At 35.0% G+C, this 21,417-nt stretch overlaps 2 protein-coding genes across 12 annotated transcripts; one reads left to right on the plus strand and one right to left on the minus strand.

Annotated features, from left to right (window-relative positions):
* Positions 1 to 129: 129 nt before the first annotated feature.
* Positions 130 to 10,580, plus strand: LOC118263432 (dynamin-1-like protein). Of its 10 annotated transcripts, none has more exons than XM_035575421.2 (16): positions 130 to 374; positions 807 to 951; positions 2,021 to 2,229; positions 2,314 to 2,524; positions 2,818 to 2,927; positions 3,277 to 3,414; positions 3,543 to 3,783; positions 4,175 to 4,320; positions 5,015 to 5,158; positions 5,783 to 5,965; positions 6,610 to 6,684; positions 7,313 to 7,393; positions 7,725 to 7,848; positions 8,130 to 8,225; positions 8,709 to 8,920; positions 9,010 to 10,580. In XM_035575421.2, exons 1-16 carry the CDS (start codon positions 273 to 275, stop codon positions 9,064 to 9,066), a joined length of 2,274 nt encoding a protein of 757 aa, XP_035431314.1. In that variant the 5' UTR covers positions 130 to 272; the 3' UTR covers positions 9,067 to 10,580. The 10 variants fall into 10 exon arrangements, with proteins under 10 accessions (XP_035431314.1, XP_035431316.1, XP_035431319.1 ...); XM_035575423.2 differs by having other exon boundaries at positions 5,783 to 5,947; XM_035575426.2 differs by lacking the exon at positions 8,130 to 8,225.
* A 486-nt stretch (positions 10,581 to 11,066) lies between these two features.
* LOC118263664 (gamma-tubulin complex component 2) lies at positions 11,067 to 20,402 on the minus strand. 2 transcript variants are annotated; one of them, XM_050705243.1, is made up of 16 exons: positions 20,224 to 20,395; positions 19,956 to 20,123; positions 19,472 to 19,616; positions 18,683 to 18,869; positions 18,307 to 18,602; positions 17,973 to 18,101; positions 17,452 to 17,625; positions 17,132 to 17,309; positions 16,627 to 16,915; positions 16,213 to 16,328; positions 15,677 to 15,848; positions 15,127 to 15,295; positions 14,469 to 14,612; positions 13,801 to 13,878; positions 12,929 to 13,095; positions 11,067 to 12,658 (listed from the first exon to the last, which is right to left on the minus strand). In XM_050705243.1, the coding sequence occupies exons 1-16, from the start codon at positions 20,292 to 20,294 to the stop codon at positions 12,565 to 12,567; spliced, it is 2,577 nt and encodes an 858-aa protein (XP_050561200.1). In that variant the 5' UTR covers positions 20,295 to 20,395; the 3' UTR covers positions 11,067 to 12,564. The 2 variants fall into 2 exon arrangements, with proteins under 2 accessions (XP_050561200.1, XP_050561201.1); XM_050705244.1 differs by lacking the exon at positions 13,801 to 13,878 and having other exon boundaries at positions 20,224 to 20,402.
* Between the last annotated feature and the right edge of the window lie 1,015 nt (positions 20,403 to 21,417).

The raw sequence follows: 21,417 nt of genomic DNA on the forward strand, positions 1-21,417 counted from the left end.
GTTTTATTTGACATCGAAAATTATTAGCATAATTTTTAGCTTAAATTATAAAGCCTTGGCATAATTTTGGCAAGTTTTCAACAGCCTTTTAGCAAATTTCATGTTAGTCTTGTTGGCAACACTGGGCGCGGGTGGTCAAATCAATATGGCCGACTTTCACCGGTTGGTTTGTCTGTTTTGATATTTGATAAAAATAATCTTTTCGTGTTACATAAAACTGTCGTAGACCCGTTGAATATATTTATTGTGTGCTGTAGAATCTGTAACTAACTATGGAAGCGCTTATACCAGTTATTAATAAGTTGCAAGATGTTTTTAACACTGTCGGAGCCGATGCCATCCAATTACCTCAGATAGTAGTTTTAGGAACTCAGGTAACCATTTTATAAATATTTGAAACAGTTATTTTAAAAACGTGATTCCGATTAGAATGGCCGATACATGCCATGAGTTTCCTGTTGATGTATCTGTAATGGTTATGTAAAGGTGTCAGTAGAGTTCTTTGTCCCCATTATATTCAATTGAACTACGCTGTCATTGACCAAGACCGTACTTCTGTTATCCCAAACCACCAAATTGAAATATCTCACTTTGGCATATATTTGGTATGAATGCAAAATTATATGTTTTGCGCATAGTCACGTTTCTAATTTGTAATCAATAAAAACATCAATGACATCACATTGATTTACATTTAATTTAGAAACAACTGAACTCCTCAAAACAGAGAGAACATGTTTAATAAATTGATAAGTAATTCTAATAAGACACCTTTTTGAACACATGTTTTATTGTTTTTCTAACAGAGCTCTGGTAAGAGTTCTGTCATAGAGAGTTTAGTGGGCCGCTCGTTTCTTCCTCGAGGCCCTGGAATTGTGACTAGGCGGCCTCTAGTTCTCCAACTTGTCTACAGTCCTAAGGATAGCAAGGAACATCGCTCGGCTGAAGAAGGTAAGCCAATTTTCAAACTACAATAATATTATTTTTAGTAGTTATCTGATTCCTATTAGAAACTCATTATGATTGGACTATCTCTGTCTTATTAGATATAAATTTTGGCAAAGTGTATTAAATATTTTATTAATACTATTTATAAAAGTATAATTTACATCCTAAGGTTCTGCTATAGTTTTAATCCAGGTGGAATTACATGAATCTAGAAATGATAATAAAAGCCTTTGTTCTATTAACTACATTTTTCAATGCCATATGTAATTGAGCATTGATCTTCCTGCTTTTGTTATGTTTATAAGGCCTAGATCTATAGACCACCTATATGAGATCAATAATGTTGTTCTTTTCAATGTCATTTTTATTGCACTGCATTGAAATGGCATTGAACTTCATACATGCCAATAAATTAATCTCATTATCTATTAATGTGTATACTAAATACAGTAATTGTTATCAGAGTTCCTAAATAAGTATAGGTGTAAAAAATTAATTATAATTGTAAGATTGTGTAAGAACTCTCGTTTAAAATGCATTTAAATATATTTCAATTCAGTAGATTCAGTGGAAAAATTTCTTACTGACTCATTTTGAATCATTCAGCATCTTACTTAGTTTAAATTTATTGTATTTTATTTAAATGTATTGGAAGGATTAAGAATCCAGAACACAGAGAAAACAACATGGAATCCAATAGCTCAACTTTCCCAAAAATTTAATCCAGGTTTGTAGTAGTTATTGTGTGTAATAAGAATAAGTAATTATATACACATTAATATCTCCATTCCTACCCTATTATTTATATTGTGTTGTCTTTAATCTGACATAATGATCCACATTACTTTTTTATCCATATTGGAATGCAAAACATAATACTAAATATCTATAAAAGAAATAATTACTACAGGAATGTGTGTGTATGTGAGATTATATCAATAACATTTATATTTATTGGATTGTATATTGAATAACTACCTTTGTGTTTGCATGTGTTCTGGTTCTTTTTACTACATAGAATTTATAGTAATTTACATTCCAGCCATACCTACCTACTTCTCAATTGTTACAGGAACTGTAAACCTAGAAGAATGGGGCAAATTCCTGCACACCAAAGACAAGATATACACAGATTTCGATCAAATGCGACAAGAAATAGAACGAGAAACAGACCGCATGGCTGGCAGCAACAAGGGCATCTGCCCCGAGCCTATAAGCCTCAAGATTTTCTCAACCAGGGTTGTAAACCTCACTCTAGTTGATCTCCCTGGTATTACCAAGGTAAATAAATAGTATTTAAGACATTTACATATAACAATACATGTTTAGAATTAACCCAGTATTAATCAACGTGTTTCTTATTAGGTGCCAATTGGTGATCAGCCTGAAGATATTGAAAACCAAATTAGGAATCTTATTATAAAGTACATTTCAAACCCAAACTCCATAATATTGGCTGTGACTGCTGCTAACACTGATATGGCAACCAGTGAAGCTATTAAAATGTCCAAAGAGGTTGATCCAGATGGTAGGAGGACTTTAGCTGTTGTCACTAAGCTGGATCTTATGGATGCAGGTTACTATACTATTAATTTTATTCACTACTTTTAAGTATAAATAATAATCTGGTCTAAGTCTATCTCTATTTTAAAAGTAATGTCATGCCCTACAAGCTATCTAAAATATTTGAGTTAAATTAGTATCAATTTTTAACTTATCTCCAGAATATGATTACATGATAACTTTGATAAAAAATAATTTTCCGAATTGTGTTGCTTTATTAAAGACTGGCGATAAAAATAGTTCATATTTCTAGTTGCTGTTTTCCTAGATGCAATGCTTGTTACTGAAAATAGTTATTTATTTCAGGAACTGATGCCATAGACATCCTATGCGGCCGCGTCATTCCCGTAAAACTTGGCATTATCGGAGTTGTAAACAGATCGCAGCAAGACATTATTGATAATAAATCGATAGGGGTAAATTATCTATTTAATTATCATTTTAATAATTAATAATATTTGCTGAATCATTGGTCTATGTCATCCCACCATTGTACTTTATTAGATTTGCATTTGACTTCGAAATCGAAATTGTAATAATATTCAGTACATCTAGCAATTAATAACCAGACTGGTTTGCATAGAATTATATAAAATCTATGTGTTGTATCTATCAGAATCTATCCTAAGTACCAATGATGACAATAATGTTTTTATTATTTGTTTAATTTATTACGCAGCTATCAAAAAAGAATGATGTTTTTTACGTAATAAGAACATGTGCAATTCATATTAGGTACTAACTAGATTTTTGTTCTACACCCAGGATGCTCTCAAAGACGAAGCAACATACCTCCAAAGGAAGTATCCAACGATTGCCACACGCAATGGCACGCCACACTTGGCAAAGACCTTGAACAGACTACTGATGCACCATATTAGGGATTGTTTGCCTGAATTAAAGGTAATTGTTTTTTATTTACTATCTTGTTTCTCTACTAAGAATAAATCCAAATTGGTATTTGCTAATTAATTGCTACTGTTATTTATAAGTTGAATAGCAAATTACAACTTCGCTTTTTTTCGTAACAGGTTCGCGTCAATGTAATGATCTCACAGTTCCAATCTCTTCTCAACTCTTATGGAGAAGATGTTTCGGATAAGTCACAGACTCTACTTCAAATTATCACCAAGTTCGCTAGCGCATATTGCTCTACCATAGAGGGTACGGCCAGGAATATAGAGACTACCGAACTTTGTGGAGGCGCCAGAATATGCTACATTTTCCACGAGACATTTGGCCGCACCTTAGATTCCATACATCCCCTAGTCGGTAAGTGGTTTTATGTTTCCGCGTATACAACACACAATAAGTGTTCGCGGTAATGTAGTAACGTCATACGAGTTCAGCGAAGAATCATACTATTCAAGAAAGTTATTTTGCACTTATCTTAATAACAAACGTAAATGTACTGTTGTAATTATAAATTGTGTTATTGTAAACATGACAATCTGTGAATGACAATCAGGTCTTTAAACTGATTATTGTGTGATTCATCAAGACTTTTACTGACTACACCGGCGGCATGACTGGCGGCATGTGTCGCAACCATGACATTGTGATAAAAGAAACCTTATGCCATTGTCATAAGACACACCCATTTTTGATCAATCATATTACAAAGACAAGCAACGAGACGAGTTACTATTTTTATTTGTACCAGGTTTGACGCGCATGGACATTTTGACCGCGATCCGCAATGCTACGGGTCCACGGCCAGCTCTGTTTGTCCCTGAAGTCTCGTTTGAGTTGCTTGTGAAACGGCAGATAAGGAGACTTGAAGACCCATCACTCCGTTGCGTGGAACTGGTAAAATTTTACTGTTATTATATACTATTGAAACCTGGCGAGGGTCATAAATAACTAGCATACTATGGTCAGTAATGTGTGACGTCAAAACATCATTAAATCGAATAATTAATTCAGTTATGTATGTAGGTACTACTAGAACTAGAAACTTATATATTTTTTTATGTTTGTTGCTCTTTGTTCTTGAAACAATCATATTACGGTATGCGGGAGTGATTGTTTTAACAGATTTTTTTTTAATACTTACTTTATTATAAAGCTGAAGAGTTTGTTTGTTTGAACACGCTAATCTCCAGAGCTACTGATCCGAATTGAATAACTTTTGTTGTATTTGATAGTGGATATGTCGAGGAATCTTACAGGCTATAAAACATAACGCTATGATCAGTAGGAGCCGAGCAGAGTAGGTGAAACCGCGCGGAAGTAGCCAGTAATGTTATAATTGGAATAAGCATGATTCTAATCAAAACTATATTTATTTTATCTGTATATTAACTGCCTCAAATATGTTTTTTATTTGCGTCAACATAGATATTCTTATCATATTAATGGTCTACCTCGTTAGTATACCAGTAGTCTCAGGTTCGAGGTAAGTATTTATCGAGTATCGACAATTCCCGATATTACGTCTTTGTTCAATAAGTACTCTATAATAAATACGCTATAACTACTATGATGATACTGTTCTGAATAGGTACATGAGGAGATGCAGCGTATAGTGCAGCACTGCGGCACGGAGGTGCAGCAGGAAATGTTGCGGTTCCCGCGCCTGCATCAACGCATCGTCGATGTCGTCACACAGCTACTGCGCACCCGTCTGCCGGCTACTAACGCTATGGTATGTATGAACACCTACATTAATTCGGTCCTATAAATTTAAACCTGTCATTTATAGGTCAAGACAGGTATATCTTCGCACCACAGTTCTACTTAGATTCCGAAAGAAACAGGTATTTCTTGAGTTAGATTGATACCAAAATATAATGACATTTCCGAGATAAGCAAACAGAGATAGTGTCGAGAAAATCGTTTTATGATATAGACATATAGTCGGTAGTAGGTATCGCTTCGATGGACTCATACCGCGTGTAACCTTGACTTATACATTGTCAGGTTTATATCGATGTGGTTTATTGTATCAACCACAAATTATTATCACCTATATTTGGGACATCGTGGTGACGCCACAAATAAACAAAACATATAACTAAAATACATTTTGTATAAAAATGAATTTGCAAGTTTGTAATATACAAAGTAATAGTAATTCACTGTTACCGGTGATAAATGTTACCGTTATAAAACTATTACGCCATGCGAAACTTTTAGCTCTCGAAATAAAATATAGCAAACTAATTGCTCAGCAATTAATTCTATGAAAAACTGTATTATTTTAAAGTTGTCTTGCACCACATGCAAGCTGAAATGATGAATTAAATTCCACTACTATTCTCAATTTCAGGTGGAAAATTTGGTGCAAATTGAACTGGCGTATATCAACACTAAGCACCCTGACTTTCACCGCGAAGCTGCCTTGGTGTCTGGTCTCCTGAAGAGTACAGACAGCCTGATCGATGAGCACAGCCCCGTTTACCGGCAGAAGACACCACGGCCCACGTCCTCACCGGTATTCACCATGTTCAAAGTATATATAAGCTTAAGTTATTATGTTACGTGCCTGTGGGAACTAATGCCACTAACCTGAGGTAAGTAGTGTCGCTGTCAAACTCCTTACGGTTGCCCATCGCGTGTAAATAGTACATTAGTCGGTGAGTGTAAATGTGGTTGTCGATCTTAGAAAAGTGTTATGAAGTGCACCATTATAACTTTGTTTATGTTTGTTTTATGAAATTACCTATTCGACATGTATATTCATATCCATTGTTTTAAGATCTATCCATTTATTACGATGAACCCCTGTATGGAGTAGATAGTTAACACCTGTAGTGTAACTAGGCTAGCTAGTGAAGCCTGTGGCACATACTCTTTTCTGTTAGTACTTAGTAACATTTTGGCACGTAATTTGTTTAACAACTGACTTACTTTTTGTTACTATTTATACAATAAATATGCAGGCATTTTTCAACATCTTTGTTCACTTGGAAAACTATAGTAAATCAACAAAATACAATACTTGATGCTTGTTACCTGTCTGTATCAATAATAGGGCTACCATCAGATGGACATTGCAGCAACTACTGATGGCAGTCTTAAACTCTTACTGATTATACTTTAACATTATCTAATTTCCTCTTGTGATTAAAATAACTATTGCCAATTATTTTGTAGCTATTTCTTCGACAAATGGGTGAAAGAGGGTCCACCCTAGTATTCTTGGCAAGTGTATGGGAATCACACAACAAGGTAAAATAAATCTCACAGCACATAGTAAGGGCTAGTGACATAACTACAGTCTCATGTTAGCCACATTGTCCTACTAAACCATGTGACGGCATCATGTCGGTGACGCTTGGAATACTACGTGGGCTCTCTTTCAAATCGAGTGTAGACAGAGATCGATCATGCGAACAATGCCAGAACTCGCCCTATATTTCTATTAACAGCGTCGTAAGAGGCATATCGCATGATTAAAACTGTGTACATTCTTGAAATCGTAAGTTTAGATGACAAATATTTAAACATCGCTTTTGAGTATTATTGGATACTTAATTTCTTCTTGAAGATTCTTTTGTCATATAAACTTGGCTTAGCTATTGCTGACTAACCTTTACTCATTAGCAAGCATTTTCTATTCACTAATGACGAACTTATCAAAATACGTATGACGTCATGTCCATTGTCACTAATACGATTATATTGGAGGAATTAGCATTTTATATGATGCCAACAGGTAAACATCTGTACTTTAAAATTGTTTATTATTTTATTTTTGTTATTGTATGCATGAAAGTAATTTTAGTTAGATGTTATATTTGGGGGATCTAATCTAAAATAGAATGCTTACCTTAAATGTTGGAAATTGTCTTTTTAGCATGTGCCAGCGATCACAGATGGTCAGGAAAACAAGTCTCCGACTCAGAGTAATAACAGTGAATCTCCTGCAACTCCACAGGTAACATACGGTTTTACAATGGTAGAATAGTTATTAGAGCTAAAGCTAAATTGTCATTTATTGCGGGTACACATAATGCATGTTAATAAAATGGATACAATGATCATGTAACTAAGTTTGTTAGTCTACTACTCCTACAGTACATCAAATTGGTAGGTCTTAAACAATTGGAAGAGTTGTAGCGGTTTTGGGAAGTTGTGGCGGGCTCGTCCTAGAAAAATATTCGTATTCGTTCCATCATCATTGTCATCAATCTATTTTCTTAAAATCTTGCTTTTCATTATAGATTTTTTGTCATAGGTAAACAGTACTATAATCATATTAATTTCAGATGAATGGAACCCCAGAGAATAAAGTACTGACTCCTCAAAAGCCAGTGAACCTTCTACCAGAAGTGCCGAGCCAGACCTCGCGCAAACTGTCCGACAGGGAACAACATGATTGTGACGTCATCGGTAAGTGGAATCTCAACATTGTTGCTTTGTTTGGAATTTTATTAATTCACGTTTTTTGCGATGAGCTAATTGGAATGAAAATGAGGCTTGATTTAGAAACTTAACCTATAATTAAGTTTGGTTTGGAGCTAAAAGCAATTAACATTTGATGTAGTAAAGTGATAAACCGTTTTCATTGTCAAATATTAATCGGACGGCATTAGCATCATTTGTCAGAATTAATATATGTATATGTGTATCACTACATTGTACCATTCAACAGTATTTTCTTGTGATGTTAGGTGGGCGGAGCGATGAGCCATCAATCCTAATTCCTAACTCTGAGACAGTAGACGGCATCAACGTGATGCAATTGAATCAAATGGGTGATTTAGTGGGTGAGGATAGCGGCGCGGTGTACAGAATGCTTTACTCATTTTGCTCACTGTTAAACTTCCGACCACCTACCATCGACTATTTTGCTTGCTGCTTGTTTACTTTGACTTGACATTAACTAGATTTTTTACTAACTACTAATCATTAAACTAATAATTTCATTTATTAGGCATATTTTTTATTTGATTGTGGCTTGTGATTTGTCTAGTAACTAGAACATAATTTGATGTGGGGATATTTTATTACTAGTTATGAGCATTTTTGTGTAGGTAAATATTAAATACTTATCTTCATTTAACATTAAACCATCTATCACAAATCATTAGCATTGCATTTTATAACGGATCTATTATGCACATTACTAACAACAAAACATTGGTTGGTTTATTTAAGGAATTGTATTACATAATTTTGAGACTATAATTTCCTTTTATGAACCAACATGAGGAGGCAACTTAACGTAATAATTGTTGATTTTTTTTCAGAACGGCTGATCAAATCATACTTCTACATAGTGCGCAAGTCTATCCAGGACTCTGTGCCAAAAGCTGTGATGCATTTCCTAGTGAATTATGTAAAGGATAACCTGCAGTCTGAGCTTGTTACTCACCTGTACAAGTCTGACCAGGCAGAGAGCATGCTCAACGAATCGGAACATATTGCGCAGCGGCGGAAGGAGGCCGCTGACATGCTGAAGGTAAGTGTACCGTGTAGACCACTTGTAGCAAAAACACACAATCGAAATCCCAATTATGATTGTAATGAATATATGTTTTTTTTATCTAGGCTCTGCAGCGTGCCGGTCAAATCATCAGTGAGATCCGGGAAACGCATATGTGGTGATGGTCATCGGATGACGAAGACTCTAGTCTGTGAATTAGTGAATTTGAGCAGTGAGCTCTGTACATACTCCTTTTAAAGTAGGTAAATTATGTGCATTAGGCTTTTTTACTTACAATACACATACATTTGCTTTTATCATTCAACTCTGCCGCTCTCTTTGCTATGTATTAGAAGTATGTATTTATTCATGACATTATGTCGCAAACCAAAAAACATTTTTAAAATGGCACCGCAATAAAACTATAATTAAGTATTCAGTCATTTTGCAAGGTTTGTTGTAGAAAGTACTTATTGTTGTCAATTGATAATTTTTTATCATGTAGGAAGTTCTATTTGTGTCATCATGCATGAATTGTTTTAATAATTTGAGCTCAAATGTGTGTGCCTTGTATCAGACTGCTCAATGTGAACTTTGTGTGTATATTTATGCTCTCGAAAATCTTTCGAATTTATAGCCATAATAACTTTTATCTGTACACATTGAGCTTGAATTTTTAAAACACTTAAAACATTCGCAACTTTTTGTTTTTTCATTCGACTTAAGTTTTTGTAAGAAGTAATGGCGCTTATATTAGCTTGAGTTTAGGCTATTGTGTGGTTCTATTGTTGATGTCTTAGCTAACTGGACAATTAAATATACTTTCGAATATTTGCTTAATAATGCAGTTCGGATTTAACGTTTCCATGATGATGTAAGTGGTACTTGATACATATGAATTATCTTTTTCTATTTTGGTTACACAAAACTGTGCCAATACATTTTATATGACGATGCGTCGAGATGACTTCTAAGAATGCGTCTGTTTCGGTCGGACTTGGTTAAACGTTGCACAAATGTTAAACATTCACTTCAGTTACCATTTCACTATTGTATGGATAATATGCACATAATGTAGGCGTAACTATGAAATGTACTCACATGTAGTTATTAATGCAGTGATATTACTTGTAATGTCTAACTATATAGACATTTCCGTAAAAGTTGGCTGTCCTTAGTAGTTTTACTGTACCTTATAATGAAATTGTTTTGCTGGTAATGATTGAATGGTGTGTAGTCAGATACTATGAATCGATTAGATGTATTGTTCTGTCTATCCCTATTTACAGGGTTGGTTGGTTATTTTTAAAGTAGTTGTCTGTGACCAATACAAGGCTTTTATCATTGATTACATTGTAAGTTGATTTAGGGCAATATGATATAGTAATAATAAATTGCTTTTACAGTATATTTTAAATATAGTTCCTTGTTCATTAGTTTTTAATTTCGCATGCTGTGTTATAGAAATTCATTCACGTTTTCAAGTCATTTTGTGTCATGTCCATGCTAAAGTAATTTATTTGTTTTTATCATGATCTAGCATAGTGAGTATTCCAATGTTACATGATGTATTTATTGTTAAAGTCCAAAAGTGATTTGCTTTATGTATCAAACGAAACCAATTGAATGTTACATAAATAAGATTGTATTTAAAAGTCTGTTAAATATTAAAATAGATTAATTGTCATGGTCAAAATGCATTTTTATTTGTATCGCCTTTTTTATTGTATAAGCCGGTAAACAAGCAGACGGATCACCGACACCCGAAACACCAGAGGCGTAACAAGGCTTGCCGGCCTTTTGAGAATTTAAGGATTGTTGGGGAATTTGAAGGGCAGTAATTGGGCCTTTAATAACCTCACTCACACAACGCAAACGTTGTTTCACGTTGGTTTTTTGTGAAGCCGTGTTATCACTCGGGTTGAGCCGGCCTAATCGTATCAAAGCATGGCTCTTCAAAACTTAAAACGGAATTGGAATGGGATAATCACGATCAGATTCGCAGCTGTGACTCAAGCAATACTTAGATATTATACTTACACGTACCAAAGTACTTGACATTTCCTTCATTTTGTTCTTAACTTCCTCACGCACCCAAGACGGAGAAAATCCTAGAGTCCAACGTTCTTACTCATACCAAACATCTGTTGACTTATTGGTTTAAACAAAAACAAACAAACAGTTGAGTTATCGGTATTTATTGCATATAATAACGATGGTATTTACATATTACATACTGAGATTTTACAATAGTATGCAGTGCAGGTTATTGAAATACTCAAAGTTATCGTTTTTAAACAAGTGTTTGTTATCAATACAAATATAATTAATCTGTGTTGGTTAACAATAACAAAATGTATAAACTGAACTACTAAGTAATCCAACAGGTTGATTCAGGAAGTTTAAAATTATGGCAATTATTTATCCTACTCAACAGCAACACATCGAATTATTTACAAAAAATGTAACAAGTAGGGGTTTACAATACACAGCCAATAATAATAACTAATGTAAAATTCATACTATAAATAGAATAATTATGTGTTACAATAGTCATGGGAGTAAATGAGATTTAGAATAAGGGGGCATCTACATTACATGAGGCTGTGAGGATAATGTTTGCGACCTTTGGTATTTGTAGTGAGATTCACCTCGACCTCCCGCCTCCCCCAATTTCATGTGAAATTAGTAAGTCACAAAAATACTTTGTGGGCTCAGAATGAAAATTATTTCTTTGTCTTTTTAAGTAGGTAGCATTGTACATAGCAAAACATTAGCTGGAAGAATTAAAACTTACAAAGTTTAAGTTTATCAAGATTATGTAATTATACAGACCCAGTCAGTGGTTGCCCCCTTCCTACACGCTTCACGTAAAATAGATGCCCCTAACGACAGTTGAGAGTATTTTGTGACGCTTCGCTTAATTTACACGAAGCTCTTCTACCACTAATTTGAACACTATTTTGTCATTGTATCTATCTATAATTTAACACTTATGGCAAGGAATGAGAGATTTGTGACTTTCTTCTATTAGTAGTATCTAAAAATAATTGCCTTATTATGTTAGAGAGCCTTTAATATCAAAAATATGTTAGTAGTTATACCCAATCTAGTCGGAATGATATCAACGTTGTGGATAAATCTGCCGCATTAGAAAAATAACGTACTCCTACGTATGTTACATAATTTCTATATGAAAAATACACAACTACTGTCAAGTTACTTACTGTTTCGGATCTTAATATTGTATACTGATATTTTTCGAGATTTTACTAACATCTAAACACTGGACAACATCTAATTAAGTCTATCTAAATACTGTTCATTCCCAAAATGCAAATGGAAGATTTGTACTTAATTTTGAAGGAATTAGAAGTTCAATACATGCAAACATTAGTTTTGTCTTTGTGACTATAATGACTATACTCTATTTACTAGAAACAACGTCATCAATATTATTAAAATATTTTATAGAAATTAGTTGTTTTATAAGAGTGCCTAAAAATTAGCTATATTTTATTATTTATGAATTGTACTTTTGATGTGGCAGGAGAGATTCAAATTAGAATATGGTAGCGACGGCATAATTGTTGAATGAATGATTTTTTAATAGTAGCGTAGTTATAAGAGTGCGTTCACACAGAGGTGACGAGGTTGGTGCGCGGGCGCGCAGTCCTGTGCTAGGAGGCAGACTGCTTCTTCTCAGCCTCCAGCAGCTTATCATCCGAGCAGAACTTCTCCAACTGTTTCACGTAGTATGTGTTGAAATTAAGCCTGTAATTGATAAATGAAAAAATATCCATAAAATTGCGAAATTCTTAAAAGTTACTTACTATAATTTTATTGTAACTTTCGTGAGACATACTAAATTAATTATTATGTTATCGGCTTACTCACGTATTGTTTTGACGAGGAACTCGACTAGTTTCAAGCCATGCTAGAGGCTCATATTCATGAGCAGCATTCCGCGACCCACGACGCGGCGATTGTCGAGTAGCAGCGCGTTAAGTTAAGTTACTTACTATCTTTGAAATAGGTAAGTACCTGGCAGATATATTAAGCAGTTTGTTGGTATTGTTGTCTCTGGCCATCCTCTCTATGATTGCAAGTACAGACAGCAGCGCAGCAGTGAACCGCAGCCCGTAGCGTGACACGGAGCGAGAGAATGAGTCCGCCGACCCTTGCGTTGCCGTCCCACCACAACCCGCGTCCTATACATCACATTATAACTATAATATATCTTATACTATGTTAGTATGAAGACGAATACATTATAAGAGCTTACTCAAGTATACTTTTAAATACATAGAAGACTAAGGGCTGGTTTCGCAGGCCTTTAGTTCGTAGATGTATTTACTATTTTATTGTTTTTAGGCATGTGTCAGGTATACAGTATCTAAGTATTTTAGACACTGATACCGACAGGTAGTGCGTACAAATAAAGTTAAGCAAAATGGAAAATGAAATTTATAATGCTACAATCGGTTATAATATCGATAAATACATATTGGGAACTCTAGAATTCCAATTATAATAAATATAATTACAATAGATACTCACTGTAAAAGTCTAAAACAGAAAAGTCATGAAAGAATGATAAGAATAATATTGGTTAATAATGTTTTTGATATATCACAAATACTACATGGAAGCAAGATATGTCTGATAAATTCATTAGTATCGAGTACATTATTAAGACCTTTACCGTTCAGAAGCAATACAAATGAAAATGTTTTACCCAATCATAGAAAGGGATTTTTAAGTGAGCGCGGCTTGTGATTGGCTGAAAGTTTGACGTTAGTTAAGTCGTCATGTCGCCAAGGAATATTTCACAATGGTGAATTTCTATGATACTTGTGATATTATTTACTTTGCATCAGTGCACTAGTGTTACTGTTGATCTACTCGGTATATACCTCACTATAGTCTGAATTGTCATACGTCGATCCAAGCATACTGTTAAGCTCTGCGTCCACGAAGTACTTGTGCATCTCCTTTTGCCAATTAACGTGATTTGGTAGCGTTAAAAGAAAATACAATAATAAATTAATGTTAGAAATCATATAGGTATACTAACCACAGGAAAGCCTTGCGAAACACCAATCAAAATATATATGCAGCAGAAGAAAATATAAAACTAAGTTTTGTGTATTCATTAATAAAATAAAAACCTTCACCAGATTTTATAATTACATATGCCTAAAATATCTGCAGTATAACCATACTAATAAATAATTATAAATACACAGAATAAATTGGTAATATTGTAATACATAGCTTGAAAGAGCAAAATATCTAGTGAAACAACGCATATAGGTACGTACACTATACCTACCTTGAATTCGTGCCCGGCTTTCTAATGTTGCTTCCACACTACTATTACAGAATTAAAAAATAGAAAAGAAACGTTTAATAGCAGTGTGGAAGCATCATATGAGTGACAAACTGTAAACTATCATGATAGAAAACAATCTCTATCTTGCTAATTTACTTGCATACTATTTGCTCAAATTCTACCTGTAATTTCTAAAGATTATATGGGTACTTATAATGAAGTTTTTCTAAATGAAATGTGTTTGAATACCTGAATGAATGTACAGAATTGTACACAGACGAGACACAGCGTGGTGACCGCTTTCAACAGTTGCGGACTGGTCAGCATACAGTCCCCGAGACACGACTCTAAGAAGTCGTTGTGACGTTCCAGCACTTCATCAACGTTGTGAACCTTGAGAACAAATATATAGTGCAACTTGGAGAAATGTGGTGCAGTTTAAATGTAAAGTTTGTACATATTAATATCAATATCTCCTTTTTAGCAATTTAGTCAACTGAAAAAGATCTCTAAGAAAGAATCTGAGATCTGATATCTACTGTGATACGACCACACGGTTGACGCGGTAGCTGGGCAACCGGCTGCCGCGTAACGTGTAGCGGGTTCGATTCCCGCACGGGGCAACTCTTTGTGTGATCCACAAATTGTTGTTTCGGGTTTGGGTGTCATGTGTATGTGAACTTGTATGTTTGTAAACGCACCCACGACACAGGAGAAAATCCTAATGTAGAAAAACGTTTTAAAAAAACTGAGAAAAAAATATGTCAATGACGGTCTGAAAATCTGCCTTCAGATAAATTTCAAGGTACATCTTTATTATATTCGACTTTACCAATACCGATTGCATTAGGTGAAGTTTTCTTTGCAATTCTAAACTATCATTATTAATAGGAAATGTGTGTGTTACCTTATCGAGGCTCTGTATGAGTTGGCACCAGGAAGGCTCGATGACCTCGACACACATGTAGTACTGCAGATGCTGTATGCAGCTGAGCATGCGCTGCCGGAGGGCGAAGGCGTCCGCATACAGTCGGGCCGCCGAGAAACGCTTCACCACCTTGTTGTACAGCCACACTCTGCACATATAGGTTTTTACATTTACTGCGCGGCTGGCGCGATGGCTGGGCAATTGGCTGCCGTGCAAAGTGTAGCGGGTTCAATTCCCGCACGGAGCAACACTTTGTGTGATCCACATATTGTTTCGGGTCTGGGCGTCATGTACATTGAACTTGTATGTTTTTGTAAGTGTAGTGGGAGTCAACGCTTAAATAAAATAAAATAAATGTAGTGCATACACACTCATATTGGTTACTGAGGCAGAGGTACAAATGTTAAACCTATTACACATGCCTATCAAATGTCACTACTATTTTTAGTTACCAACAAAAAAAGTAATTTTACTAGTAATATAATGATTGTGTGTATGAAATGAAATTACATAATTATCACCCACTGACCTGCACAGCAACCTCTCCACATGTTTGCAGTAGAACAGATGTCTGAATATCATTTGGTAGCAAGCTATGGCTTTATGGTTGAGTACCAAGGAGACTGGCCACTTAACTTCCATGCCAAACGAGAAAGTCTCAATACCAGTCAGCGGCAGACAGTCTTTGTTCTGTTTGTATTCTGAAATATGATTTATTAATCAATATACATAATTTTACGTAGACATTAAATGTTTTTATATCTATAAGCTTTTAAATTTTATAGTAACAGTTATCAATAAAGCCACAGTCGATGTAGATAATTTTGTTCTTGTGGATTAAACAATTAAATATTAATATAAATAATGTATAATCCGTCCACACTCTATCACTAATCTTCATCGACTGTGCGACAAGGAACAGTTTCAACAATGTCGCAGCGATGTCGTCCGACGTCGCCCGACATCGCCCGTTGTCACTGGGGACACATGTCGCTCGACAAATGTTCCTAGTGGAGACGAGGCTATATGCTATATACAAATGTTAAAAAAAGATTAAGAACTTACCTTTCTCATCTTCAGTCTCAATAGACAGAATCTTAAACATTTGGAATTGCAAGTCGTAGGGAAGCAATTCAATCTTCATATCCTCATTGTACGGGTCGTGACTTGCTGCTGACAGTCTGACGTACCATGCAAGAAAATTAAGAAATTGATATAAGTCAAATATTTAGGAATCAATAGAATATTACATCATATCAATCATAACACAACATCACGCTTTTCATCCTCACTTTTCATCAGTTATGTTAATTAAATCTGAAGGGCTACAAATACTTCAATATTGGTTTAAATTTAGTGCAACAAATCTAAAGAAATAACGGAATATTCTTTTAAAACAGTAAATCAATAGATATCATTTCAATCGCATTGGGTCGCATAGCAGACATTACCAAACCTCAAACACAATCAAATAGGTACCTCAAACACAATCCCAGAAGGGATTCCAGTTTCGAAGGTATAATGTCATCGATTTTCTTAGACAATTCTTGTTCAGTAGCATCCATGAACTGTACAATGAAGTCTCCTTGGCTCATCAAAAAGTAATTCTTCACCGACTTCAATCTTCCCATGAGATCATACTCCTTCAGAAGGAGCTCCAACAACGACTTGCTGGCGTACGCATACGCTTTCTGTATTATAGCACCATAGTTCTGTTCTCTCAGGGAATATTTTATTTCTTCAGTGTTCAGCTTTGTGATTGGTTTACCTATTAAAAAGTACAATTTAACAAAACGCATTAGTTTGGTTCAGAGAATTGAAACCTCTTTCAAGCTATTGAATCCATTTTAGAGTATTATCGAAAAATCAATAGACCCAATAATATTATGCCCGACCCAAGAATCTAACCAAAGATCACTTGTTTGGTAATTGCACTTATAACTACTGCACTAGCATTCAATAGATTAAAATAAATGCAACTTACCACACTGACTGATAACATTCAAATATTTCCCAGTTCTAAGGATAATGTCAGTGAACTTATCTAGGAACTTTGGCACTCTGTCTCTCTGAATACTGTAACGTTTCTCCCAGTAATCCGCCGAGTAGTCTACTGGAAGCTCTTCCTTGTTGATAAGCTCATTATCTTCTATCATAAATTCCTGACAAATAGATGTTAAAATATAAACAAACTGCTGATCAATGTTGCTCATCAATATGAACCCCTAGTATGGCTAGAAACAATTCGAGTTACCTCATCATATAAGTAAGCTGTTTAATATCCTTCATTTAATGAAAACTTACCTGAAAAGGATCGACAATGGTGCCTTTATGTATCCACTGGTCTAGAATACAGAGGTAGGGTCGGCAAGCTCGTTCAGTTAGGAACAATGAAATTTCTTGGGCTCTGGCGTCACCCATCAATGTGTTAGTTTTATCATGTAGTACAGTTAGAACTGCACCACCGCGCAACTCACTCTGTAACAACAAAACATTATTTAAATGCCTAGCGAATCCTGAAATGAGATATGGACTGACATCTATGACAACGATTGGCCGCGTAAAGCTTTAAACAGAGAGGAGTGGAAGAAGGCCTTTGCTCTGCAGTGGGTCGATCATGGCTGAAATCTAAATCCACCGAATTAAAGTTACCTATTAACAGGGAAAATATCATATTAAAAGTTTATTCACGCGATGAATTCGCATTCGCCTTATTAGAAGATTATGTGAAAGTGTAGTGAGTTTATTTGTTAACAAATGCAAATTCTTATCAGAAAAGCGCAGTGAGATAGAATAGTTAACTATTCTAATATGTTATTCTTTACCTTTCCAATATTAGTTACAATGGCGGCAAGGACTTGCATAGTATGCATGGTGGGCAAGACAAAGTACCACAGCTTTTGTAATGTGAGGTTTGAAGATAAATGCTCAGTCTCCAGCTGAGCTATCATGGTCTGAAAAATAAAAAATAAACATTTAAATCCATAAAAGGATTGCTTAGCCAAGAGTTCTAGTTAGATATAGGACCTTAGTCAAGAGGTCTAATAGGATGGAATCGTATATGCAGTATAGAAATAGTCTAAAAAGGCGCATAATTACAATATAAAAATACATATTTGAGAACTACAGTAATTCTTAGAAATTATTTGGTATACTCACATAATAATCCTTTAGAAGTATTTCAATAGCTGCGACTAATGCATGTAGCACCTGGCCAGACCACATGTCACAGTTTTCAATGAACCTTCTCACTATAGAGTAATTGGAAGCCAATGGAAGCATTTGTTGAACTATTTGTTTCAGTGCATCATCCAAATCATCAGATATTAGGAATGTACGAGGATCGAAGGTGTCTTTGACTGGTAGGTGGACTATGTAGTTTCCAGGAACACCAGAGAAGATGTACAGCAAGTCATCAATGATTATATTTTCTTGAGATGCTATTGGCACACCGGCTAAAACACAAAATAAAAAAATAGATTACGAAATATGGATATACTAAACAGGTAATATTTAAAAAAGGATTAAAACTTACAGAGGGAAGATATGATTGGAATAGGTTCTTTTGGAAAGTCCCAAGACATTGCTGGGTGATCCTTTTGCCAGCTGGGCAAGTCTAGACTGCTGTACCAGTTTGGCCTAAGCTTTGTTTCTTTATCTTCAAAGGACTTCATGACTAGCTTCTTACTTTCATCCACCGCTTTTAGAAGTTTGTCTTTAATCTGAAATTACATTTAATCATTATAAATCCATTTTAAGATCTAAATGAAGGAATAAAAAAGGTAAGAACCAATATAAACATTCAATATATAAAAAGACATTAAAAGAAATGGTTCTACTATAGCAAAATTAATATCCATTTTGTGCTCCAAAACTCACCTTAAATATGTCATAATCTCTATGATTTGTGTATTTACTTTGAAAGTGATTTAGCTCAGGCACATTGCTATAGTAACACTAGTGTTTTATCTATACTTTTATTATAAAGTAAGTAGTCAGATGAGAACAAACAAGGAGCTTTTGTCGAAATTCAAATCAAATAGTTATCATCAGGACAATGTGTTTTATAGTGTTCTTACAGAAATGGCTTAATGCTACTCATGTGAGTATTATGTGTATTAGGTACATCATTAATTTACAAAATTAACAGTAGTATAAATAGCCTAGTATTATTAGTGTTTCAATTTTAACACACACCATACAGATTAACAGATGCAAATTATCACCAAATCCAAATGAAATGTCTTTAAATAATGTCAATAACTACTACTATCTATGTGTTATAATTATATTAATTTTAAGTTTATTAGATTACAATCAATACCTGTGGAAGATCGTCCTTTGTAATCTGATGTTTATTATCACCCAGTATAGGTTTCGGAGCTACTTTTGGTTTGGATATTTTAGATTTCTTTTCTTCACACACCAGTTTGTAGAACAGTGCTATAAGGTCAGCCAAGTTATCAGTACTGAAACAAGGAATGCACTGTTTATGTTTTCTATGTAGTAGATGTTGTTAACTTCTTGTTTTGTTCTGTAATGTAGGTGTTGGTTCTATCACAATGGTTAAATCTTGAAGGAATATCCAAAGATGCTATTAGTTTGTATTGTAGGTATCTATTTTGAGTATAGTTTTATGTTATTGGGTACCTACTAGCTTTCAATTTTCTTTGTATTTGAACCAAATGTACCAAATACATCAATTGCTTTTTACACTAACCATTTTAGATAGTAAATGCCAGTCACATCACAAAGAGTTATTTAGTAATAAGCAACTATTATCCAGTAAAACAATATCCAATACGTACTTTCTGTTCCTTAGCTCTTCATATTTTTTCAAAAACAACTTAGCGTTCGAAGCTTTAAGCGCCAATCTCTGAGCGTATTCGTTCACTTGCTTAGAGGACAAATTACTGTTGCCGTAGTTGGGATCATTCTGGATGTAATCTAAAACAGTGTCCGCCTCCAAACTACATCTGTAAATTCAATACAAAGCCATTATCGTCAATTACGAACGCCTGCTTCCAGCCACTAGTAGTATCTAAATTACTCAAATTAATTATACTTATAACTAACCCTAATGCGTCAAGCAGCTCCTTGATAGTGCCCTGCATTTTATCTTTTGGTAAAATCCAGTTTTGCAACATTTATTAACAAAATGTTTTCAAAAATCTGTAAAAGCTTCATTCATTTGTGTTGAATTAAATTTGACAGTTGATTTGACTTTTGACATTTTATGACCTGTTCACGTCGTTATGTTGGTAGTTGTTGAAGAGATGTTGCAAGATTTTAACGAAAATATTTCAAAATAATGAACAACCATCGTCGACGTTCGTTCAACAAGGTACTAAATAATTTAATTTAGGTATCAAATAGTAACAAAATGGTATTGTAATTTGATAGTTTCCAAACATGAAATATCGCACTTAGTCCAGAGGTTCTGTCGTTAACGTTTTATAGGGTATAACGTCGATGTGTACCATCAACTCAAATAAGCTGGTGTGCCTGTCCTTTTGATAGTTTATTTAGGTAACTTACGCATACTTTTTGAGTACGCATACGTATAAAACATAAGTTTACCACGTGGGAACAAAAATTCTTATATCCGCAATTTCCAAAACTTAACTCTCCTGGTCTCCATAATAATAATAATAATAAGCCCCCTAAAATCCAACCTTACGTCCAAGCTGAACACCTAGCTTACGTGGGGGCGGACACGCGTACTGTACAACTGTACAGGAGTAAAAACTTACGCGGCTAACAAGGCAGGGTAACCCAACATGGAGATGGATAGAAGAGTATATAATTTACGGTCGCTTCCCGGGGTCGCCGGGGCGCATCTGGAGCCGATGCTGGATGCCACAGTATGCGAACCATCGGTGGTGTGGAGTTGAGCAAGCGGGCTCCCACCAAAAAACATGCGACAGCTGGTCGTTGTGAGTTGACCAGGCGGGCTCACAGCGAAGATGCGACAGCCGATTCCACGGACGATGATACGATTTCTTTATTTTCATCGATCCCTTCAACTCGCCCTTCATATATGACAAGAAGCAAAACCAGCTTGTCAACAACCAGCACGCTTGATAGTGTTGCGCGAGATGTCGATCTCGACAGGGACCTTGCGCCCACTACAAGTGCCAATAATAAGCGCAGGAGATGGACACCAGAAATGAATATATTTATTCTGCGCACTTACTTTCAGTTAACCCAACTAGATACAGACAAAACCACCTATCTCGAACCACTTCACCTAAAATTTTTAGAAAAATT

Source organism: Spodoptera frugiperda, chromosome 27, assembly GCF_023101765.2.
Source record: "Spodoptera frugiperda isolate SF20-4 chromosome 27, AGI-APGP_CSIRO_Sfru_2.0, whole genome shotgun sequence".
NCBI lineage: Eukaryota > Metazoa > Arthropoda > Insecta > Lepidoptera > Noctuidae > Spodoptera > Spodoptera frugiperda.